At 46.7% G+C, this 26,168-nt stretch overlaps 1 protein-coding gene across 1 annotated transcript; it reads left to right on the forward strand.

Moving 5' to 3' along the window:
* The first annotated feature begins 4,058 nt into the window (after positions 1 to 4,058).
* ST8SIA3 (ST8 alpha-N-acetyl-neuraminide alpha-2,8-sialyltransferase 3) lies at positions 4,059 to 25,491 on the forward strand. The gene is made up of 4 exons (XM_083155237.1): positions 4,059 to 4,740; positions 9,759 to 9,881; positions 11,180 to 11,737; positions 20,812 to 25,491. Exons 1-4 carry the CDS (start codon positions 4,562 to 4,564, stop codon positions 21,092 to 21,094), a joined length of 1,143 nt encoding a protein of 380 aa, XP_083011363.1. The 5' UTR covers positions 4,059 to 4,561; the 3' UTR covers positions 21,095 to 25,491.
* Positions 25,492 to 26,168: the final 677 nt, after the last annotated feature.

Below are 26,168 nucleotides of genomic sequence, written 5' to 3' on the forward strand. Positions count from 1 at the left end.
TGGGCTGGGTGACATGAGGGAGACTGCTAGACTAATGAGGAAGAGAGGGAGATTGCTGCTATTTCAGGGAGTCTCCTGCAGTTATGCCTCTCCTCCTACCCCGGATACCTATTTCTCCATCCTTAACACATAGATTTTTGCAAATAAAAATAATTCTTACATTCTCTGTGCAACCCAAATGTGCTATTGTCCAAATGAAGAACACTGTCCAGGCTCCACCTCTGCTTAGGATATTCCTAATTTTGCTGAAAAAATGTCTTCATTTTTCTACAACGTACGCACAAATTCCCCAACTCCCATCATCCCTAAAGTTGCTGGACAAGTCCGTCTTCATGGTAAGCCCCCAGGTGCGCCTTGGCAGGCTTCCATACTTCTATATATAGACAACAATACTCAACGTACAACAGCCCACAGCGAGGCTTATTGTGTTTCATTTATGCCCTCTGGCTCTCCCCGCAATGAGCATAAATGTATAGTCCGGTATAAATCCATGGTGTCACAAGGGCAAATAAACATCCTCAGTCAGCACCAGCACTATGCAAAATAGATTTACATGTGAATAGATCTATTGTCTAAAATGACCCCTTTGAAAAGATTTTCTAGATAAACTTCCTTTTGGATATGTATAATTTTCAGGTGACATCTGCCTGGATTCTGACCTCCATTTCCAAATCTAATAAAACATTGTATGTTCGCAGTCTAGTGAACAGATAAACGCGGCCACCGCCAGGCTGAAACACCCATCCCTCACGCACGCTCAAATCCCCTCACTAGCATGCGTGTGCCCCGTTCTTTTGGAGCCCGTCTCTGTCGGCTCCCAGCTGCTCCCTCATAGGCCCCCGCAGCCCCCACTCACCCTGCCCATCTCCCTGATTCTAGACGGGCAGGAAATCCGCCCTCCACCGCCAAGCATGTGCTCAGGAGATCTGGCGATTCTTCAGGCTGGCCGACAGGCGCTCCATCTGTACCCTCCCATGCGGCTACATGGGCGAAAAAAATCATTTCATGTTCGCTCACCAGGGGAGGGAACGCCCCCCGTTTTTAAGGGGGACTCCCAGAAAAAATTGGACATTCTCCTTCTCGAGTCCCCAGCCTGCCGCCTTCCCTCCCACTATAGACCGAACGTGTGTGAAACTCGCCGAAGCCATTCGCTCCTGTGGTTTGCGCATGGGAATTTGGCCCATAACGAACAGGTCCGAATCAGCCCCAAAGTAGTATGCTGGGATGATGTTTGCCACCGGCGCTCCCAGCAAAGGATTTTGCTGTTTATAGCTTGACCACGAATGAAGCTTGTAAAGTCCAGTTTTCTCAAGATTTAGGACATTATGCAGCCAATCGATCAAATTATTGATAAATGTCATTAGAATGAATGTTCCTATTCACGTGGAGAAAGGAATCTATTTGTCATAGAAAGCCGAACAATGTCACATTCCCTGCTAACAGTACAGGGCGGAGGTTTCATGTGGAACCTTACTTTGTGCATACGAACAGTGTGAAGGATTCCGATGGGGTTGGTGTTGCTATCACATCATAGCACTGTATGCAAACCCAGCTTGGATCATCGATGACACCTCCTGCTGTAGTAGTGCAACCCTGACGCAGGCATTGGATCATTGACAGTGGAGTAACTACTAAATTTGCACCCCCACGCCGAAAGCTTTGGCAGCGCCCCCATCCCCAAGTGAAGTTAACTCCCCCCCAGAGCCCCTCCCCCCAACCAATCCTTACCCCTCCGCATGCCGTGTCTGCCGCCGGTCTTGTCTGTGGTCCCGGCGCTCCTGGAACTCCTGCTGATGAAAACTGACCCTCACAAAATGGCTTCCCCTAATAGCAGACGCCTCCTCTATCATCCTCAAAAACTGTCTGCTGTATGGGGGCAGCCATTTTGTGAGGGTCAGCAGCAGGAGCCAGGAGGAGAGTAAATCTGCGGGTCCCAGGCCACAGACGCGGCAGGTCCTGGCAGGCGGCAGCAGCGTAACAATAGCCCCGCAGACTCCCGGTGCCCACACTTTCTCAGCGCCTCCCCACCAGCATGGGGTCTGCGGGGCTATTGTTACGCCACTGATCACTGACACGCCATTGGGTGGCTTGAAGCACCAATGAGGATATAAAAGCTGCCAGTCGAAGAGGCCATGGCCTCCCAGCCTCTCTACCAATCAGAGCGATGACAGCCATTCACTGTATGGAAGCATGCTGAGAATGTATTTTTTTAATTGGGCCTGCACTGTAGGGGCCGCAGTGCATTGCTTGCCCAGGGCCTACAATGCTGTTGACACTGTGCTGGCAAAACATGTCTTTGACACACAACGCTGCTTGATTCTTGTCTTCTGGGCATATAGTAAATTACCTAATAGCTTTCTGAGCAGCATCCATTTTATCTGTGGCTATAGACCAGCGGTTCCTAACCTTTTTTCTCTCCTGTACCCCTTGATTAGGCTTTTCATTTATGAATACCCCCTCCTCTCAGTTTGATTTATCCACAGTACTTACGAGTGGAGTGGAGGTGAGTGGTATGTGTGTCCTTATATTAAGGAGTAGCGGAGTAGTGTGCGGTCAGGAATCGGGTCCCTCTGTGTCTGGCCGCTGGCTGTGTACTGTCTCCGGTAGCGGAGGAGTAGTGTGCCGTCAGGAATCGGGTCCCTCTGTGTCTGGCCGCTGGCTGTGTACTGTCTCCGGTAGCGGAGGAGTAGTGTGCGGTCAGGAATCGGGTTCCTCTGTGTCTGGCCGCTGGCTGTGTACTGTCTCCGGTCGCGGAGGAGTAGAGTGCGGTCAGGAATCGGGTCCCTCTGTGTCTGGCCGCTGGCTGTGTACTGTCTCCGATAGCGGAGGAGTAGCGTGCGGTCAGGAATCGGGTCCCTCTGTGTCTGGCCGCTGGCTGTGTACTGTCTCCGGTAGCGGAGGAGTAGCGTGCGGTCAGGAATCGGGTCCCTCTGTGTCTGGCCGCTGGCTGTGTACTGTCTCCGGTAGCGGAGTAGCGTGCGGTCAGGAATCAGGCCCCCCTGTGTCTGGACGCTTGCTGTGTACTGTCTCCGGTAGCGGAGGAGTAGCGTGCGGTCAGGAATCGGGTCCCTCTGTGTCTGGCCGCTGGCTGTGTACTGTCTCCGGTAGCGGAGTAGCGTGCGGTCAGGAATCGGGTCCCTCTGTGTCTGGCCGCTGGCTGTGGGGTTCTCGCTAATGGCTGTAGGATTAATGCCCCTGCTTCCTCCACCTGTGTCAGTGCAGGGCAGATGGACACTGATGTCTGAGGGCAGCGCAGGTAGCTCCCAGTGGATTGCTGGTCAGGCAAAAGCACAAGGAGACACTGATGACGCTGTAGATGGAACCGGAAGTAACGCAACATGGTTCATCTCCATGGCAATGGGAGACTTCTTCCGCCATTACCAATATTATTTTCAAGTACCCCCAACCGGTCATGCAGAGTACCCTACTTTGAGAATTGCTGAACTGCTGGTATAGACCATTCTACCAATGAATCATTCAACTACAGCTTTCCAGGGATAAGGTGAAAGCTGGAAGAGTCCAAACTCCGGTCCAGACCAGCTGCTAGCACCAACCTCGCCCAGGGTGGAACTCTCTGTGCCATCTCCCTGCCTTGTTTTCTGTGTGACAACTGTCACATACTGTTCATGGGGACAGGCACAGAGAGTGCCACATTGGAACTAATCATTGTAGCAACATGCTGGTTTTGGTTCCGGAGTCTGGACCATTGCAACTGTACTGCCTCCATTCTCCCTGCCCGAGAGAAATCCCCTGGCAATGAGTATGTAACACCAGGCAATGTGCAAGTAACCCCTGTCAATGATCATGAAACCCCTGGCAACAAGCACATAAACCCTGCCTATGAGCACATAACCCTCCCTGGCAATGAGCATGAAACCCCTGGCAACAAGCACATAGCTCAAAAAAAGAATCATTAATGTATGGTGGGAGGGGGTGGGGGAACTCCTGAACCCCTTCATCAGCCCCTGATTCTGTGATGTTACATTTAACATATCAGGGTGGAATTCCTGGAGCTGTCACAGAGCCTTCCCTTGGCTGGGTTTGCCTGCTCCCTGTGTTATCTCTGGCACAGGAAGCCTCAGTGTAAGGGATGCAGTACGCATGCACACAGCCCCCTGATGCATATGGATAGATGCTGCTGCTGCTGCCGGGCTATGTATTAAGTAATAGCACTGAGGGATCCCTGGGTTTGTTTTTTTCTTACGTCTCTTTTCTCTCCAAGATCAGAGCCGGGGCACCCATGCAGTCGCCCCCGTCGATCTGCACCATTCTTCCAGCCACAGGGTGAGGGGCGGCTGGCAGCTGAGGCTGCACAATGAGGGGGGATATGAGCACAGACGTATCACAAACCCAACCAGCAGCTGCCATTTCCACTCTGCGGCTCAGCCCTCCATTTTTTTTGTAAATCTTTTTTTTTTTTGGCTGTGGCTCTACCTCGTCCTATGTGGATTATCTTTGCAGCAATTCGCTTTTTTCTGACCCTCCCGCCCCCCCTGGTGCAGCTGGCCCCCCTCCCAGCCGACCTAGTTCCTGCGCTGCACTGAGCTGGCTCTCCCCAGGGATGAGAATTTGCAAGATGGTCCGGGTGGCTAGTGTCCTGGGTCTGGTCATGCTGAGCGTCGCCCTGCTCATCTTATCCCTCATCAGCTATGTGTCTCTGAAGAAAGACAATATATTCACCACCCCTAAGTATGCCAGCGCCGGGGGCCCCAGAATGTACATGTTCCATGCAGGCTTTCGGTAAGTGCAACCCCCCCTTTATAACGTTGCATGCTTGTGGTGGGGTGGGTTTGGGCTTTTTTGGGGTGTCTTTGCTTTTATTGCATGTTTATTCCGCCCTTGGCAGTGCTTGAACAGTGGTTACTGCTGAGATTGCATATCATAGTCACCATGGTGCTTGTCTGATATATCTATATTCCAGGGCCATCCGCTTCGCGCAGGCGCACTGGGCTCCATGCGTCTCCCTGTGCAGGGGGACCCTTCTTCACATCATGATGTACTCGTGTTGTAAGCGAGCTCATCGTGCATGACGTCACTGTTGCGCAGCTCCTCCCATTTATGCATGACTTCGTGATATGACTTATTGGCTAGGTGAGGTCCAGCATCACAGCCAGGAGTTATTTATTAAGGAATGCTTTGCGGTAATATGCAAAATGCAATTGCAGATGGTAAGAGGAGGAGGGGGATCTCCCAGGTTTGCAATGAGCGTTAGCAGGTTCAGCCCGGTAGTATTGAGCTGTCCCAGGTGCTGAATGCATGTGAGTATGCCAGGGTGCTCTCCAAGGTGCTGAAACCAGATGTGAGCAAAGTCAGGTAGCTCTCCAAGGTGCTGAAACCAGATGTGAGCAAAGTCAGGTAGCTCTCCAAGGTGCTGACCAACCGGCACTGCATCCGATTCCTGATGAAGCTGTACCCGTACCCGATGTTCTACCTATTCTAAGTTCACGCCCTGTGTTTTCACGGACGTAAAGGGTTTTTAATTATCTCTAAGGAAATGCACATGATTTTCAATTAGTGTCAAAGTACAAAATGTAATAAATGTAGTTTAAAATTTTTTTTTTATTCTCTAGGATTTAAAGGCAATATTTATTTATGATGCATTTATTTATTAACAGTTTTGGTACATGTTTAGTTTCATGGCGGCCGATATATCGAATGCGATATCACATCCGATATATCAGCTGCCGTGAAACTAGTACCACAGGTTTTTTTATACAGTGAATACATTTCCATTGCACATTTGGAAATAGGGATAAAACAAACTGGTTAGTTACACAGTCACAACGGTAGGAAGGCCCTGCTCGCAAGCTTACAATCTATAGGGCATATTTAATATGCGAGGGCTTTACCGTTCCCAGTATGAGTGTATGGTGCCGCTAGACTAGATCATTCGTACATGCACCTGCCAAGTCTTTAAAAAGTTTTGAGAAATATGTACACTCTTATGTATACACGTGTTGAATGGTATTGTAGGTCCCCGCTGTCTAAATATTTCATGGTGTGTGTTGTACATGTGTTTTGTCCGAGATGCAGGGGCGTAACTATAGCACCGCAGCCCCCGCGACCGCGGGGGGGCGCTATGCATGTGCGGGCGCCGGGGGCTGCAGTGCTATAGTTACGTTACACCCCGCCGCCCGCCGCACCATCCCCAGTCTTTACCTGTGCAGGTGGGGGGGACGCTGCGAGGCGGCTGGGGGGACGGACGCTGCGGGGGACACAGCTGCGGCAATTACTTACAGCTGAGCCGGGCAGGGGGAGCCGGGAGCTGTCTGTACTGAAGAAGAAAAAAAAAGCCCATACAATGAATGGGCAGCCTGTGATTGGCAGCTGAGCGCTCTCTTAGCCAATTGCTGACTGGCTGAGAGAGCGCTCAGCCAATCACAGGCTGCCCATTCATTGTATGGGCTTTTTTTTTTTCCTTTCGTACTGACAGTGACAGCTCCCGGCTCCCCCTGCCCGGCTCAGCTGTAAGTAATTGCCGCCTCTGTGTCCCCCGCAGCGTCTGTCCCCCCCACCTGCATTGACGGCTACCTGGGGGAGCGGCGGGTGAGTGGCTGGGCGCCCTCTCTTTAACGGCGGGGGGGCGCCAAAAATGTAGTTACGCCACTGCCGAGATGAGAACATATTTTGCACATATGGGAATGTAAGCATCCATCAATAGACAACATCTATTCCCTGGAAAGTGTCCAACTGCCAGCTGGGTGCTTCTGATGGAACCCAGACCTGGGAGATAGGATTGGCAGGAGAATCAGATAATCTGGGTTTTGGGAAAATTGAGGCCACATTTTTTTTTATACTTTTGCACGAGAAAAGGAGGACGGTGCTGCAGTTGATAACACCACCCTATGGATCTGATTCTGGTTGACTCGCTAAGCAGTGGTATTTTGTTGCATAGCTTGCCATGAAACGCTGCCCGCCGGGCATGTGAATGGCCGCCACCCAGCAAAAGCGAATATGCCCGCAGCTCTGCGAATTGGATGCTTTGCATAAACATCCATTCGCAGGTTAGAGTGTGGGCCCAAAATCTTTCGATGGTCGCTGACCATCAAATTATTTCTACAGTGCTTGCAAATCCAGGTAAGTCTCTGCAGACTTAGACTCGTAGCATCCTGGTCTGAGGACTGGACGGGCGGCTGACAGCAGGCAGGTGACCCAGTGCTTTCCTGGGTGCACCTAGCATTTTTGTAGGTACGCCCAGGAAACGCAGGTGCGCCATGCCGACTATACAAGTCGGTGAAGGCTCCCGCACAGAAGCCCTGCACATGTGCATAAGCGATTATGCGCATGTGCAGGACAGAAACATCGGTCCGCGGTGCGAACGCACCAGGGACCGAATAAACTAGTATAAGGCCTATATGCAATAAACAGAAGTATAAACTTTTGCAAAAATAAATGCAGTGTGTGCGGAAATATAGTAAATGAAAATTGGGGCAGTTTGCTGCTTTGGCAGTATGATCACAATTCCCCATTGTTCAGATGACAGCGTCATTTGGAATCCACCCAAAATATGTTTTCCTTTTCAAAGCACATTTTATATTCTGAATTCAGTCTGCTTTATTGGATCTTTTCATTTTGATTTAAAAAAAAATGAGCAAAGGGTAATGCTTATCAGTCAGGGAATCCTGTAAACCTGACATGTGTATTATTTATACGTTCTAGAGAGCTCCTGCAAATTGAATAGTTTTACGGGGGGTTATTCACTTCTTCCAGGTCAACAATAAAAAATTCACATTTTGGTTTTATGAGCACTTTATTTGCACTTCTGCAGTCAAATAAATATTTCTCAGAATTGAAATGAGTTTCCCTTTAATGAACCCAAGACCGCCCTTTAAGAGGATGCACCATTAAAATGGTTAAAATTGGGTATCATGTCTAGATTTAATGCTAGTATTTACCAGCAGCATGAACACAATTCCAATCATGTGTATTATATAAATCCTCTGGTTCGAACAGATTAAGCTAAACAACTGGAGTGTTTCTTAGTAACGCAAGTTATTGTGCTGGAACAGCTGGTGAAGAACTATTTAATTGCTTCCAGTTGTGCCACAAGTACTGTACATTTGCTAAACTGCTGTGAAATTTTGATCAGCTTATCATTCTACTACACAAAATGTACAGTAATTGCATACATGTGGGAAGCGGGGAACAATGCAAAACTTCAGCATACAGTATGAATATAGAAGTTATATTACTTTATAATGTTTCGCTTGCGTATTACTGATGGATATTATTATCACACTGTTGTTCAATGCTATTAGAATTGTATAAGTTTGTTGACCTTGCTTTAGATGGTCCTAATCTTATTTATGGTCCCACTGTCTTCAGTCTCACTCTTCTCTAGACAGCCATGACCTTATTCTACTAAATGATCTCCAAAGTTTTGTTCTTTTCCAAGTTGCCGGTGATTCTGCCTTCACTCAGTTATCTCCGCAGTGACAGTTTTACTTATCAATGGTTTATTCAAAGCGTAGTTTATCCCATACATGTATACCTACATGGTAGGGTTGCCTAGGGGTCAGTGAAACTATTGAAGTACACGGGCACTGTGTATAGCATCTGTATTACTGTTTACAGGAGGCCACTGGCCAAATGAACCCTCATATAACATGTTTTTCTATAAGGAGAGGAATATACAATACCTTGACTATCATACCGAAGGCTTCAGCTGCCAACTTATTTTGGTCTCAACTCCCAGCCAGAAATTGCCGCCTGCCCCCTTGCTACATTCCTGTTCATCTACATACACTGCTTATCTAGTACGCCGTCAGTAAGATTTATTTTTAATGAGTCATGAAACTTAATATTACACACATCCATAGAAACATAAGATCGACTGAAAATAAAATTTTCAGAACAAGGCTCCACCCATAACTCTGTGGGCTCCACCCATAACCCTGTGTTCCTCACCAACATCCCTTTGTTCTCCACCCATAACCTTTTGTGCTCCATCCATAATTCTGTGTGCTCCACCCAAAACCCTGTGTGCTCCACCCATAACCCTGTGGGCTCCACCCATAACTCTGTGGGCTCCACCCATAACCCTGTGGGCTCCACCCATAACCCTGAGTTCTTCACCAACATCCCTTTGTGCTCCACCCATAACCCTTTGTGCTCCATCCACAATTCTGTGTGCTCCACCCATAACTCTGTGGGCTCCACCCATAACTCTGTGGGCTCCACCCATAACCCTGTGTTCCTCACCAACATCCCTTTGTGCTTCACCCATAACCTTTTGTGCTCCATCCATAATTCTGTGTGCTCCACCCATAACCCTGTGGGCTCCACTCATAACCCTGTGGGCTTCACCCATAACTCTGTGGGCTCCACCCATAACCCTGTGGGCTCCACCCATAACCCTGAGTTCTTCACCAACATCCCTTTGTGCTCCGCCCATAACCCTTTGTGCTCCATCCACAATTCTGTGTGCTCCACCCATAACTCTGTGGGCTCCACCCATAACCCCGTGTTCTTCACCAACATCCCTTTGTGCTCCGCCCATAACCCTTTGTGCTCCATCCACAATTCTGTGTGCTCCACCCATAACTCTGTGGGCTCCACCCATAACCCTGTGGGCTCCACCCATAACCCCGTGTTCTTCACCAACATCCCTTTGTGCTCCTCCCATAACCCTTTGTGCTCCATCCACAATTCTGTGAGACCTCCCCATAATACAGCCTTGCTTGCTCTGTGTCTCGCATATCTCACAATTATTGCATGTTTATATGTGCATACATTTTATCTCATATATATATTGCCAGGTCGCAATTCGCAATGAAGTTTCTGGATCCCTCATTTGTTCCCATAACAAACTCTCTGACACAAGAACTGCAAGAAAAACCAGCCAAGTGGATATTCAATCGGACAGCGTTTGCGCGGCAGAGGTGAGCTCTTGGAATTAAACTTTTTGAATGTCACACTCTATCATAAAATGAAGATAAAGCGGTGATAAAGTGGATAAATTGGACCGCCAATCAGCGGTATTTGAAAATGACAGTTAAGGGCTGATTGGCAGGTGCATTGTCACTTTCCACTTTATCACTATGTACCAAGCCTAGGAGTGAGAAAATGTGCCAGGCAATCAGCTACTAACTGTCATTTTACAGACTGGGGGCCTCTGGGGGCCACTAAGCTTCAAAAGTGATAAAATGGAGAGTGATAAACCACCAGCCCACCAGCTCCTGTCTGTTTTTTCAAACAAAGGGCCAGATTCTCTAAGCTTCAAAAGTGATAAAATGGAGAGTGATAAACAGCCAGCCAATCAGCACCTGCCTGACATTTTTCAAACACAGTCTGTGACATGACAGGTAGGAGCTGATTGGCTGGCTGCTTATCACTCTCCAATTTATCACTTTTCAAGCTTAGTGTATCTACCCCTGGGTTTAAAACATGCCATTAGCTGGTTGATTGGTACTTTATCTCTCCCCACTTTATATCTCTCTATTATTCTTAGTACATTGACCTTTAAATAAATCACATAGGAGGTTGTACTCTGACATAAAATCTAGCATGGGCCGGTGCAAATAGCAATGGTGGGACAGTTGGTTTCTAGAAACCCATCATACAATATTACGGCATCAACAGATGTGGGTGTGTCGGTCCTTGCCCATACATACACACAGCTGTACCCCAGGAAGGTGATTGGAGCGTTATTACCATCAATTTACATATGCATTACTGCCATAAGATGCACACACATATTGGACCTTATTCCGATCCATGTGCAATGCTGATCCACATGCAATGCGTGTCTTTCCTGTACGGGAACAGGAAGGGCAGCTGACATCCGGTGATGTCATCTGCCCGCCCCTGACAGCTGTGTCACTGCCTAATTTAGGAACGCCCATCGATTTCATGGGAACACCCATGAAACATTGGGAATTCCCTTGGGCGCGTCCCCTTGCCGCCACTCTACGCCCCCCGCCCACACTGGAGGGTGCGAAAGGAATGGTGTACTAGCAGTTTGCCATGCCCGCTCGAACCCAGCAAATGCGCAGAAATTCGCATGCGCTGAAGTAAAACATTGGTCCTCCAATCGAACTCGCGGAGGACTAAGCGCATTAAAATAACCTACATCATCTGCAGCATCTTACAGGGCTCTTGCAAGTGAAGTGTCTGGGGAAAAGCAATGTGCATCCTGGGGAAAGTATATCTAAGGACCCCTGTTCTTTCCTTTTTCCAGTAGGGAAATTCTGCAGAACGTGGACGTCATCAGAAACTTTTCTCTGACAAAGAGCAGTGTACGGACAGGACAGCTGATGCATTACGACTACTCCAGTCATAAATACGTGTTCTCTATCAGCAATAACTTCCGATCGCTTCTTCCAGACACCTCGCCCATTCTCAACAAGCATTACAATATCTGTGCGGTGATCGGCAACAGCGGCATCCTCACCGAGAGCCAGTGCGGCCCCGAAATAGACCGGGCCGACTTTGTCTTTCGCTGCAACTTTGCTCCGACCGAATTCTTCCAGAAGGATGTAGGGAGGAAGACCAACCTGACGACCTTTAACCCGAGTATCCTGGAAAAGTATTACAACAACCTCCTGACCATACAGGACCGGAACAATTTCTTCTTAAATCTAAAAAAGCTTGACGAGGCCATACTGTGGATCCCGGCTTTTTTCTTCCACACCTCCGCCACAGTTACTAGAACACTGGTTGACTTTTTCGTTGAGCACCGCGAGCAGCTAAAAGTCCAGTTGGCTTGGCCTGGAAACATCATGCAGCATGTGAACAGGTAAGAGACTTTGGGGTAAAGCTACTAAGATGGGCATTCTATTGAAGATGGGTTGTTGCCCATAGAAACCAATCAGATTCTATCTATTATCTTCTAGAGCAGTGGTTCTTAACCTCGGTCCTCAGGACCCTCCCAACAAATCACGGTTTCCAGGTCACCCAACAGGTGCACTCATTCACTGACACATTTTAAAGATCCACAGGTGGGGGTAAATAATTCAATTGTGATTCTGTGTGGAGACCTGGAAAACGTGAACTGTTGGGGGGGTCCTGAGGACCGAGATTGAGAACCACTGCTCTAGAAGGTGCTAAACCAATAGTAGTAGTAGTAGAATTTTGGTTACTATTGGTTGCTATGGGTTGCTATTGGTCCCATCTTCAGTAGAACCTCCATCTTTGCAAATTTACCCCTTTAATTCATTTTAAAGCCCCATACACAGTAGATGATTTTAAAAAAAGATATCACTGATTTTGGCCCTTCTGAGCGATAGCTTTAAAAAAAAATCTCTTAGTGTGTATGGTCAGTATCGGTAATAATATGCCCTCCCCCCTCGTCTGTGCCACATGCCCAATGTTGACTATATCGTCAATGAAGCAATGTAGCAACGGGGACCATCAATGAATTATATGGTTATTGATACGTGTATGCGCTATATAGTTCCCTCGCGATCATCATCGATATCGTCAGCAGTGCTTATCAGCTGGTGTGTATGGGGCTTAAAAGTAAAATATGTAAATAATTAAATCTATCTTAGCTGGTATGCACAATACGATATGCGTCGTCGCCGATTTCGTTTACAAGCGATATAGTGTAAAAACACTGAATGATATCGTTGACGGTATCATTCAGTGACATCAACGGGACCTCCACCCACTGCATGTTCAGATGACAGAGGGGGGATCATTAACGATGCGCCAGAGTGCGCATTATTACTGACATTGAGCATACACCCTAAATGCCTATGCATATCTTTAAGGAAAATCACAAATTGTGTACGCGAAATATCGTTCACCCAGGAGTTCAAGGTAAATTCTTGATGATAACACTCCTGGAGCAAATTATCACGTGTATATGGGGCTTTTAAGAGGCCCCATATACACTTGGCAATTCGCACAATGAGCGATATCTTTAAGTATCTACCTTGAACTCCTTGGTGAACGATATTGAGTATATACACTGAACAATTTTGGTAATGGTATTCATAGGCGCCGATTCTGTGGGTGCTCAAGGGCCCGAGCACCGACAAAAAAACTATGAGCACCCACTGGCCCCCAACCTCCCAAGTTCCACTGCCAGGCAACATCCACCTGCCAATCCGCTGCACCCACACCGCCAAACCTGCCGTCTGAGACACTTGACTGGCGCATGCGCACCCGCACACACAAGACAATGCCCGGCACCATCACGAAGCCACCGCTCCGGCGAGCATCAACCGTGGGAGTGCAGCGTGCGTGCTGCCCAATGTATGCTCTCCCAATACACACATCGCCCTCCGCATGCGGCTTGTGTTCCCACAGTGGGAGGCAAGCACACCGCCATGTGCCGTGTATACAATGTGCAGCACTAGCCACCACTCACCGTGTGCACACCGTGACCCAGGACTGCCCAGGCCAGCACACTGCAAGGCCACACCCCCTCCCAGCGGCGTAACTATAGCACCGCAGCCCCCGCCACCGCAGGGGGGGCGCTGTGAATGTGGGGGCGCCGGGGGCTGCGGTGCTATAGTTAAACCCCCCCCCCCCAATCCCCTGCAGACTTACCTATCTCGCTGGTCCCGGCGGCTCCGTTCTTCTGCTGAGGACCACCACAAAATGGGCGCCCCCATATAGCACACAGTTCTCTGAAACTGTCTTCTGTATGGGGGCGGCCATTTTGTGGTGGTCCTCAGCAGAAGAACGGAGCCGCCGGGACCAGCACGATAGGTAAGGCTGTGGGGGATTAGGGGGGGGTTTGCATAGGCGTCGGGGCGGCAGGGGGGTAGGGGTGCTTGGCGGGGCGGCGGCGAGGGGGGGGGCGCCCAAAACGTAGCTACACCACTGCCCCCTCCCTAAATGACATGCCCCCTCTCACGAGGCCACACCTCCCCGACCACACCCCCCCCCTCCCCCAGCAAAAACACAAATCGGCACCTCTGATGGTATTGATCAGTAAAGTCACCGGTTCCCCGCTCTGTACATGCAGTCATTGACGATATAGTCAAAATTGAACTGCAAAGACAGATGACAACGGGGGTCATTAGGACCCGAGGAAGCGCGCATCGTTTGTCATTCCTTGCGTAAACACTGGGCAATATTATAAAGGGCCGAAATGAGCGATTTCTTGCATTATATTGCCCAGTGTGTGTACGCCTTTAGACTATAAAGTCACTATTATCATGTAACATAATCGCCAAGAGGTAACATTTTGGGGGCATGGCCTAATTGTGGGAGGCGTGGCCACCATATGTGATTAGGCCATGCCCCCAAAATGTGTAGTGGGTGAAAATAAAAGTGTTATTGTTCCCCCACCCCCTCAGCAGCAGCACATCTACAGCATGTGCTGTGCTGACAGCAGGCTCAGCATGAGCTCTCACGCTGTAAGTGAGATGCTCAAGCCTGCTGTCAGCCCAGCACATGCTGTAGGCGTGTGCTGCTGTTGCTGCCCTGGAGGGACAGAGGGGGAAGTGGGGGGTGGAGCGGCGTCAGACCAGGGCCCCAGCCAGGCCCCTCTAGCAAGCCAGGACCCGGGTAATTAGTACCTGCTCCCCCCTCTCGGAGGCCTTGTGTACAGTATCATGGTTTTACCAAACAAAGATATTTGAAATAAGCATCAACCAGACAATGACGTAATCTTTTAAATGTTTGTTTGTTTTTAGTAAACACTATTTCTTTATAATGACCTTTATAACTAGACCTGATAATGATTGAAGTTGCAATTAAATAAATAACTAAAATGTGTATTATAGCAAACTGCATTTTGTATGGCATAGATAATGTGACACCGGGCTATAAATAGACTTTTGCATGATTGTGTTTGCGAGTATTGAGTGGTGCAAGGATTTGTTGATGGAGTTTAAAGGAAACAACAAGTTGTAAGTTGATTGTGTACAGCAAGCCAGCTGGTAGATCTCAATATACATCTCCCCTTTAAATTCATGTGGTGCGGAACGTAACAGTGGGGAAAGTAATGCTCACTTGTAAGTCACTACAAAACGCTGTGATTTTCTGTCGAGTTGTCGCATCAGTTTGCCAGAGATTGAGAGGGTGAGACAGTAAGCTGCCAGTTTACCCTCATTGCATTTGTTATGAAATTATGTATTTAAAAGTGTGCAGGGCACCCCCTTCTTCCATTCTCTGCAGCATTAGGTCTGGCCCGCTGCTGGGGAAGGGGAGATAGTCCCCTAAATAGAGCTGGCCCTAGCTAATTTGATGCCCTAGGCAAGATTTTGGTTAGTTCATCCTAACACTGACCCATTGCTTCTTATCCACATTGCACCACATTGCATTGTTCCTTATCCACACAGTAGTGCCCTTTACACATATTACGACACACCCTAGTGCTCCTTATACACATAATGCGACACTAATAGTGACCCTTATACACAAAAAGCCACACAGTAACACCCGTTACATATTATACCACACATTACCATGACCTTATACACATAATGCCACACAGAAATGCTGCTCTTACACATATGCCACACATTTATTACAACCCCTGCATGGCACTCACCTAGCCTGGGCTCCTGCAGATATTGAAGCATGCGCTGGCTGCAGGGAATCAGTCAGTGCAATTTCATTCTGTTGGACTCTGCAAAGAGCCCTTGGAGGAGGAGCTGCTGCAGCAGCTGGGTAAGCGCAGCAGCCCTACCCCAGTAGAAACAGAGTCAATGGAGTTCCACCAAACTCCTGGGTCAAAAATCACAAGTATGACCCGGGACTTTGGTGGAAAAGAGGTATCAAATAAATTGCATGTGAATATTCAGTAACTGGGAACACTGAGGCACTACTAGGCTAGGGGTGTATGTAATGCAGTGTCCCTCACCTGCCGCTTTCTGAAGGACCGTGGCTCCAGATGAGAGGGGCGGAGCTTCTACAGCCGGGCGGAGGGGGAACGGGAGACAAGCAGTCTGGACCACAGAATTAATTAACATTTGTGTTGGGTCAGCAACCCCCATCTGACCTTCCCCCTAATAACTTCACCCCTTCTCTGCTGTTATAAGGCCAGGACAGACCTGGTTCTACAATAAAGGGTCCACATCCTATGCCTTCAAGGGGTTAAAGAAGGTGTAAAGGGGGTGGGGGGGTCATTAACTCCTGGAGTGCTGGTTCTGAAATGGAAATGCTAAAGGTCTGGCTGGGAGCCTCTATTCATTCCACTGCAAGCACATCAGATGAAGTTTTCCTAAAGCAGAGTTTGTTGAGGGGAGGTCCATACTGTATAATACAGGAGTATACTGCTATATCCGGCAGCACACACAGTGGTATATACTTATCAGACTAAGTGCAAGACTCAGCCTGTTAACACTTACCCTGCAGCCAGGCAGCGCCACCTTCCACTTTCATTACGGGAATAAATTAAAGACCCAAGTCAAGGTCATTAGCAGGGTCACGGCTGGGGAGGGAACAGGGCTAGCCAGCCTGGGGGAGCTGGGATACAAAGCCATGTCACAGGGCAGCAGGGTCCGGGTACAAACCCACAGACACAGCACAAGAGGAGGCAAGCTGTGCCGCATTTGGCCACACAGCTGACACTCAGTGAAAATACCTGACCACACGCATACATAAATCTGAATGCCCCCCCATGTTCTATGTGTCCTGCTAAATGAAGATGAATTGGAACAGTAGGAAAATGCCTGGCTCTTGGCCCGCAGAGCTTGCACTCTAGACGGCAGGGGTGACACTTACCTGAGCTCAGGCTGCTCTGGAAGTAGAATATGACCAGCACGAAGGAGCCAGACAGGTGGCCAGGACCATCACCTTGCTTCTCCTCATGCTGCGCAGGGAGCCAGCCCTGGCTGAGTGTGCACTGAGCCCGTCAGGAGCTGCTGGGAGCCTACTGCCGCCACACTTGAAGTTTTAAAAATCTCAAGCATGCGCATGCGTGCGGGCAGCAGCAGCAGGGAGGAGAACGGAGCCCATGAGCTTTCAATCACGAGCTCTGCAAAGGCCCATGGGAGGTGCTGTGCACTGTCACGCATGTCCAGCAGCCCTCCCGTGGACATTTTGGATTTAGAAAAAGTGCCGCGGCAGCTACCTGCTGTTGCGTGGTCCGTGGCCCAGCCAGCCCAGTGGCCTGCCCGGTTTTAATGAGCTTTGGGTCATCCCACTGGGAAATGGCCCGGTTTCCAGCCGGGCCAATCCGCCCCTGGTCTTACCGCATTTTCTATTGTACTAATACCCGGCCACCACTTCATCGCAGGGCAGGGTATCGCCGCCTTTGGATGGTGATACCCTATAGATGCCTATGGGCCACAAACCCACCGCCTCCGCCGACCCCCCTCCCCCCTGGCTTACCTTCCTGCAGGTCCTCCTGGACCATGGAAGGTAAAGCCCTCCTTCCCCTAGCAATGCAGCCGGACGTCCTTCTGGCTGCAGGGGAGGAATAGGCGCCGGGGACACCTGCTTAAGCTTCCCGGCATGAGGAGCGGAGGTGGCGCCCAGGGAGGTGGTGGAGATCCCCCGCACATCACATCACAGGTATCGCGGGGGGCCTCCGTCACCGCACTGCGAAGCTAGCCACATATGTTAATACATATGCGCTAGCATCGCACTCATTATAGATTGCCGGCACATATCTTACATACTACTTTGCATGTTCATTTGTGCTGGCCGGCTTTCCACTCAGGCCTGGTTCAAAATGTTGTGCATTTTGTTTATGCACATTAAACCTTCAGAAAGCAATGGTGTTACTGTATCAGTCACACGTAAAACTTCCATATGGATATTAGAGACTTGGGGGGTATTTAATTAAGTCCAAGGCCTAGGTGGAAAATTTGTAATTGGTTAAAAACATTTGGATTGGAGAATTATCTGCCAATCCACGTGTTTGTACCACCATGCCAGCAAAATTGCTGTGATTTTCGCCGCTTTTAGGGGCATTGAAAAAATGCCTTCAACAGCATCAAAAACTGACGCAATTGAATAGTCGGGATCAAATTGGTTCAGTTTTTTTTCTAATTGAATACCCCCTCTCCCCTTAAGCTGTATACATACATTTGTGTGTGTGCGCTTGTGTATATATGTATGTATAGATGTATGATAATGGCAGGCAATATCTTGATGCCCGGGGGTCAGATTTTAGAGATGTGCCAGAAGGAGTTCTATACAATCAATATATAAATATATATATGTTTTGCTTGTTGTGTGAGCTTTGTGCGAGCGGTACAATAATGCCTGACACCTGTACTTTCCTTGATGTCCACAGCGACCTGACGAACCTCTATGTGACACATTAATAATCTGAAATTATTTCCCCATTCTCGTTTTCCTGTTGTCAGATTCTAACTGCGGTTTTTAAATGTGATTTGGCATTTCATCAAGATCTGTAACCCCAGCAAATCTGATTTGCCAGTTTTTATTACAACAATCCATCTATTAAATTTTATGGTCCTCTCACACGGCAGGCCCTAATTTCATTGGCCGACCTTTGTTGAGTCTTTGTTTGCCGGAGCAGGAGGAAACCCTAACAGAGATTACCAAACAACGGTCGCCGTTGGTTGTGGAATTTAATATCAGCCCAACTTCGGCAGAGAAAAAAACCTGGCGTGCAATTGTAATAATGAAGAGAAGTCAAATTTAAGGCAAAAAAATGATATAAATAATATATAAAGCGTTTTAATTATTGGAATTAATTTATCAATTCTGTAAATCACATTTAAACCAGAGGGGGCTGTTGCAGAATGGTCAAAAAGCCTTAAGCTTTAAAGGAACTCAGGGGGCAGATGTATTAACCCTTTAAGTGCCACTGAATTTGTAAAAATAGGTGTGAAAATATACAAGGAAACACTGTTATTCATCGTGATGACCTGTAATGTTTCCTTTATATAGGAAATATAATCTTTTTTTCTTTTTTTTTACACAACGTTTCTTATTTGAATTTATATAACAAATGTGAGCGACGCTGGGATTATTATCTAACAGAGATGCTGGCACTCAAAGGGTTAAGCCTGGAGAACTGATAAAGTAAAAGAAGGTAACGCACCAGCCACTCTGCTCCTAACTGTCATTTTACAGGCTGGTCGTGAAAAATGGGAGTTAGGGGCCAATTGGCTAAATCGCTATCACCATTCACTTTATCGCTTCGCAAGGCTTCCTACTTGTGCACATGAATCTTGGAAGTTCTTTAGGTGATTGGGGGACAAACGAATCTCATGCACCACTTCAATTGTAGCTGAATGAGGCTAAGTCGTGTGTGGTCCTGACAAAGACATGTAGACAGTTAGGTCATACTCAGAGGTATGGGTCATTGGGTTGACCAAATTAAGGTTAACATGCATTAGGTCGACCACTGAAGGCCGACACATAAAAAAGGTTGACATGCCTAAGGTCGACAGGGTGAAAAGGTCAACAAAAGCATTACGTGGACACTGGGAGGGTCGATAGTTAAAAGGTCGACATGTTTTTTTCACAATTTTGACGCAGATGACACTGAAAAGGTGTACCGCATCCCCTGGCATGGTACAGTGCGTTAGCTATGCCTCGTGCTCGGCGCCTCGCTATGCTCGGCACACGTCACATGTTCTCCCTCCACGCCCTAGTGGATAGTAAGGCATAAAATACCCCATGACAGCTCGAAAGAAAACATGAGCAACCCATGTGAACCTTTTGACTGTCAACCTTACCAATGTCAACCTAATCAACTTATCACCTTAGGTCCGCTGCCAGAAGCTTGTTGCTGTGTAATTGTCTTCCAAGCACCATCAGATATCTGTAAAATCTGCCTCCAGCCTCAGTAATATTGAAACATTTATTATTTCGGTACTGCTTTCCTAGCACGGCGCCCACGATCTAGATTGTATGAGTGGGGCTGAAATCTCAAGCATCTCATGCATCTTATGTGTTTGTGCGGCATAAGATGCATGAGATGATGCAATGGACGCGATCAACGAGATTTTTACATTGGAATCATTGTAAAAAGCCCCCAAAACCCCAATTTTAATTGCTAACCCCCCCAAATGGGTGAAATGTCCCCCCCATTGTTAATGCCACCCCACTATTGACGCCAACCCAACGCGTGGCGAGCGCAGCGAGCCCACGAGGGGCGGCGTTACGCGTCCTCTGACCTTTTCATACCCCCACTATCCACGTCGGCGTGGAGTTGATTTTATATAGTGTGGCGAGCGCAGCGAGCCACCGAGCCTGAAGCGTGGCGAGCGGACGCGGAATACATGTAAAGTAGTCCGCGTCCCCTCGCGGGGCTCGCTGCGCTCGCCACACTATATAATATCAACTCCACGCCAACATGGATAGTGGGGGTATGAAAAAGTCGGAGGACGCGTACCGCCACCCCTCGCGGGCTCGCTGCGCTCGCCACGCTTCGGGTTGGCGTTGATAGTGCTGGTGGCATTAACAATGGTTATTGGGGGCTCACGATTTTTTTTATCTCATGCATCTCATGGATCTCATGGATCTTATGCATACATAAGATGCATAAGATCCATGAGATTAAAAAATCGGGTCCATCGCGTTGATTGTATGCCTTAAGTACCTTAAACTTAAGGCATACAATCAATGAGACGGGCGCCGTGCTAGGAAAGCAGTACCATTATTTCCTATTGTAAGGATGTATTCCATTGCACTTCATAATTCGACTATTTCTGCAAACATTTAACCAGAGGCGGGGCTGCAGCACTGTTCAAAATTACTTTAGGGAAGCCACACCCACTGCCAGTGAGTCAGTTTGGAATGGCGGTTGGTGGCAGTGGGTGTGGCTCCTTAATTTGAAATTTCAACTCTGCTGTCGCCCCACCCCAGGATCCGACACTTCTTGTCAATATTTATTGTCCTTACAAAACATTTTATAAACACATGCATACTGTATCCATTGAAAAGGTTCTAAGCAGTTCATGTAACTGTTTTACTGTTCTATAGGTACTGGAAAAACAAGCATTTATCGCCTAAAAGGCTAAGCACCGGTATTCTGATGTACACCCTGGCCTCCTCCATCTGCGATGAAATACACCTCTATGGATTTTGGCCGTTCGGTTGGGATCCGAACACGGGGAAGGATCTTCCGTACCATTATTACGACAAGAAAGGAACAAAGTTTACCACCAAGTGGCAGGAATCTCACCAGCTTCCTGCAGAGTTCAAACTGCTCTATAAAATGCACAGAGAAGGACTGACGAAGCTGACTTTGTCACATTGTGCCTAAAATCAACACAAGAAACATGAAGTGCCAATTGTTTTTAAAGTGCCCAAAAGTAATTGAATATTCATCATCAAAACAGACAGAAATGTACTTCATGACCTAGAATGTAGAGTCCTTTATCCGTACCTTGTAATGTTTGATATTTGTCAGATTTAGCACCAGAGAAATAATCAATTTTTCACCTAATGGAGAGTGACAGTAGTTGAAAGTATTTTCTAGAAGAAAAAAAAAATGTTTGTTTACCATTCATACATCTGCTGCTAAATATTAGTTTTCATGTATTTTATGACCAATCGGGAATATTGGCAACACCCTAATATTCCAGAGCGATCAATGTTAATCCAACCAAGCGGTAAAGCACATGTACCGATGGAGCACTCGTCAGTCGCAGGATTGCCAGAGCTCCACCTGACGGGAAGCGGGAGCTTCTCACACACTCGCGCATCCCCATCAGCAAGGTGACGGGGAGTGGCTTCCATGCCCATCTCCGCTTCAGGGAGAGGGGCAGGGAGTGGGGGCTGCGGGGTGCCGGCGGAGGGCTCCAACAGAATGGGGCGGGCGAATGTGTCGCGCCACCTACTGCCGGAAGGCGTCGGCTGGTGCGGGGGGCGGCGATTGGCTATTCTATCGCCAGGAGCAGCTCCATTGTATTTATTTTGGGTGATATTTATAATAGCAATCAGACTGTGAAAATGTAACGAACAAACCAATACAGGTATATGCAAGCTTTAATGTGGCAGCGTTTTATCGGTCTGATTTGAACATTTCAGTATTTACTATTTTATTTAGCATTTTAAAAAGTTGTTTTTAACGTTAATTGATTGTCTGGGGGGGTCTGGGGGTACATTGACCATTATTTCAATGTTATTTATTATTAATCAAACAATGTCTCAGCCATTTGGAAATTGCCAAAACAACATCCAGACAGGTTCTCTGTACGTTGTAAAAAAGTATCAAATTTATCTTTGTAGAAGACAGTTTCATAGAGCTCCTTAAGCAGCATGGTGCTATGTGTACAGATGTGCTGTAACTCATAGCAACCTATCAGAGGCAGGCTATTGTTTCTCATTGCGCCGCAGAAAATAAAAGCATTCATCTGATGGGTCACTAGGGGTAACGCAGATGAGTATCCGGCCCCTGGTCGACAGTGACTAGGTCAACAGTGACTAGGTGGACAACTATGAATGGTCAACATACCCTTGGTCAACAAAAATGCCAGAAGGTCGACACAAGTTAAAGGTGGACATTTGCATGGTAAACACCAATAAGGTCCAGATGAGTTTTTCATGATTTTTTTTTTTTTAAATCCGACTTGGTTCATACTTTACTATCCAAGTGGGCATAGAGTTAGATTATAATAGTTTGACAAGCGCAGTGAGCCATGCGAGGTAACGCGGTACACTTCTCCGGTGCCCATGTCGACGTATGTTGACATAGACACCAAAAACCGTGAAAAACTTGTGTTGACCTTAAGCGTCTTCTTGACCATGTTGACGTTGAGCTTGTGTCAGCCTTCTGTCACTGTCGACCTAGGGTATGTCAACCATTCTTAAGTGTCGACCTAGTCACTTGTCGACCATTAGTGATTGATCTAGACATTGTCTATCATCTATACCAGAACCACACAGATGTACATATAGAATTATGCCTATGCTTATCACTAGTCACATAGGAAAGACATAGTAGATACCACTACACCTCGATCTTAAAGGTATAGGAAATACCTTTAGTCTAGACTCTAGCTGTAAAGTTCTTTATTTTTAATTCTGAACCAGGGCATTACTTAACCGGTAGATTTATCAAAGCTTGCAGAGCGATAGTTGCAACCAATCAGCTGCCGGCGTTACCGTCTGAACATGAAAGAAGCTGATTGGTTGGTCCTTTATGTCTCCACCTTATTTCTCTCTGAGCTTTAACGAAACCCACGAGGAGTAAAATGTTACAGTACTGAAGATACAATATATTTTAACACAATTGCAGTTGTTACAACCTTTATATACAACTCAACCAATGTTTTTAAATATTCTTCATACAAATACAGTATACTACAATATATTCTTCGTACAAATATAGTATACTAGTTTTAAGTAATGGGTAAAAAAAATAAAATCAAGTTTTAAATATACATAGAAAAGAGACTGATAGACTGTGAGGTTGGTATAAAACATAGTCTAGTAAGAGCTATTTTTCGAGAGAACTGTGACAAAGTACTTAAATATGTATTCATTCTGATATCGTCAACGTACCTTAAACTTAACATAACTAAAATAGACATCAAAACTGGGGAAATAGTATATTTTATATAATGATCAGTAATGAACAGTTATGGAACACTGGCCACGCATAACACATACTGAAGGTACATGGAAAGCATTTAACCAGCGAATCAGCGGTTTCTGTAACACAGTGTTGAGAAATCAATTTTAGTTGTCAATTTTTCAAATATAGAGGTGTGTGGATTGGCGAGCAGGAGGACCAATCACAGACTGCAATCTCTGGCTTGCAGTTTGATTGGACCTCCTGTCACTATCACACCAATCACAAGCTGCAACCAATCACAATGTAGCAAGCATTTCACTATGGCACCCTAAAAAATTGTAGTCTTCAGTTTAAGAACCTTTAGTAAATTTCCCCTTAGTGTCCAGAAATGACTGTAATGGTAGGTTTAATGGAAGTATAAACTTGCCACACACACAGTGCTATTATTTGTTTACTGAGTAATTTTATTGTCATTACACATGAATATAGAAAGGAGCAGCACAATCATTTTTTTATACTTTATGACTTTAATTATGCTGGTTCATCAGAACAGGTGCACTTGCTTCTCCTATATAAAAAACCGTGGTTAGACAGAGTGGAAAGACGCTTTCCCAGGGTACTCTGGGACAGCTACGGGATCATTGGGCCAATCTGTTCATGTTTCGCTGACCAATGGCAGGTTATCAAGCAATTTTCCTGTTTAAATTTAACAATACCGGTGAACTGACATCTGTGAACATCCCGATTTTCGCAATTCTATAAAACGGTCAGTTGCCTAATTGACTGACTGCCATGACTCACACAGGCATTGCTCGCATGTAGTGATGCCAACTCCCTGCAGTGAGAAAGGACTGTACTTAGAAGCTACAGTAATACCAATATATCTTTTTTGCTCTCGAGATTTTGAAATCATCAACATTTTGAGAATTTTCCTAAATGTTTTTTGTAGATTTAATTTTTAGTTGCATGGTAACTTTTTAGCCATATCTATGTTTTTCATGCGTTCTAGAGTGTTATAGTACAGGTTATTCAGATGGGGGGTGCGACAGTCACGTTTATATGGCTATGTAAAACTAGTTTCGGTAACAATCTTTGGGGAAGCCGCTTATACACACCGTAAGAAAGTTTAGTTGTGTTTAATTTTTTGCATTTTATTGCGAACAAATTTGCTACCTGACATGACGGTTATTTAGATTTAAATAACCGATATGTAATTGACTACAGGGTAGAGTCTCTGGGAATGCATGAAACAAAAAATTTAAAATACTCACAATATTTAAAATACTATTTTTACACAACAATTCAAAAATCCCCATGATTATGCAAACACTAGTGGAGTGGGCTTTGTTAAACATTCAGTGTATCACTTAAATCACATTTCACAGACTGTCCCAAATGTGCCACATACTGTGTTTCAATGGAAAATGTAATTTAATGAACATTGTTATATTTAAGCTAAGGTGGGAAGTTTGGATTCAATTCTGCAACAAAGGCTGCTCCTCCTGTGTTATATATGTATAGGCTTGGTAGCTTTTCAAAATAATTTATAACACAATGACAAACGTAAACTAAATCATTCTCCAATACTATGGATGACTAAAAAGATCATTAATATTTCCTCAAATTTTGCTCTGGATGAAACGTATGGATGAAGTAAAAAATGTATTTCCCCTTTAAGAGACCATGTAGCACTTCATGCAAATAGGGGCTGACTAATTTGCATAAGGTGCCTACACTGTGATGTCACAGCTGAGCTTCTGGTTAGTGATTTAAAGTAAACCCCATTGCTTTAGCTCCATGGGAATTTTTAGAATAGTGTTTGTTTGTCCTACAATACTTTGTCCAAGGTTCTCTTCTCTTCTACTGACAGCACAATAATTCCACCAATCAGCTTTCCTGTGAATGTTCGCTAATCTCCATCTCTTCATCTGTAAATTTAGACACAACAGTTGTTTTCTATGCGACGTGTACAAATGAATAATATTAATTATTTAAAGGCCATATCAAGTATTATTTGAGGCTAAAGTGCTTATGTAAATATTTTGTCCAGTATGGAATCTATATTTCTTACATTGTAGAGGTATTCTACACATTTAATTGTATCTGTATTTTGTGAATAAAGACTGCGATGATTCACTTTACATCTTTCGGTTTTGGTAATTGGTCGTGCCTACCACTTGAAATTGTGTGCCAAACACAGCGACGAATGGTCTTGTTTTTATAATAATAAAAGTTTCATGGTGCAAAAGTGTGGTGTTCGTTATTGATTGTTGATATATGGGTAAAACAACTCCGTTAGGTGTCACGTTAAAGAGCCTTGTCTTGTTTTGCAGCTAGTATGCCTGATATTAAAGTGCTCTCCGTTCATAATACCTATGTTTAACCCAGTGGCGTAACTATAGCACCACAGCCCCCGCGGTCGCGGGGGGCCGCTGTGCATGTGGGGGCGCCGGGGGGGCTGCAGTGCTATAGTAATGCCCCCGCCCCCCATCCCCCGCAGGCTTACCTGTCTGCGCGTCCCGGCTACCCTCCTGGCTTCAATCAATTCAATGGAGACGGACCACGATAAAATGGCCGCCCCATAAAGCACAGTTCTCTGAAACTGTCTGCGGTATGGCGGCGGCCATTTTATCGTGGTCCGTCTGCATAGAATTAATTGAAGCCAGGAGGGGAGCCGGGACGCGCTGCAGCGCAGACAGGTAAGCCTGCGGCGATGGGGGGGCACGGGCGGCCGGGGGAGGGAGGCCGACGGGGAGGCACCCCCCCCCCATTAATGGCGGGGGGGGGGGGCGCCACAAAGCAAGCTACGCCACTGGTT

The sequence above is a fragment of the Crinia signifera genome, chromosome 1 (assembly GCF_055691185.1).
Source record: "Crinia signifera chromosome 1, ASM5569118v1, whole genome shotgun sequence".
Taxonomy (NCBI): Eukaryota; Metazoa; Chordata; class Amphibia; order Anura; family Myobatrachidae; genus Crinia; species Crinia signifera.

Bases quoted from the DNA above. Each gene is read 5' to 3' on its own strand.
- ST8SIA3 (XM_083155237.1), top strand. From the start codon at position 4,562: ATGAGAATTTGCAAGATGGTCCGGGTGGCTAGTGTCCTGGGTCTGGTC. The intron at 4,741-9,758 runs GTAAGTGCAACC...ATATATTGCCAG, and splicing joins ATGTTCCATGCAGGCTTTCG to GTCGCAATTCGCAATGAAGT. The intron at 11,738-20,811 runs GTAAGAGACTTT...ACTGTTCTATAG, and splicing joins ATCATGCAGCATGTGAACAG to GTACTGGAAAAACAAGCATT.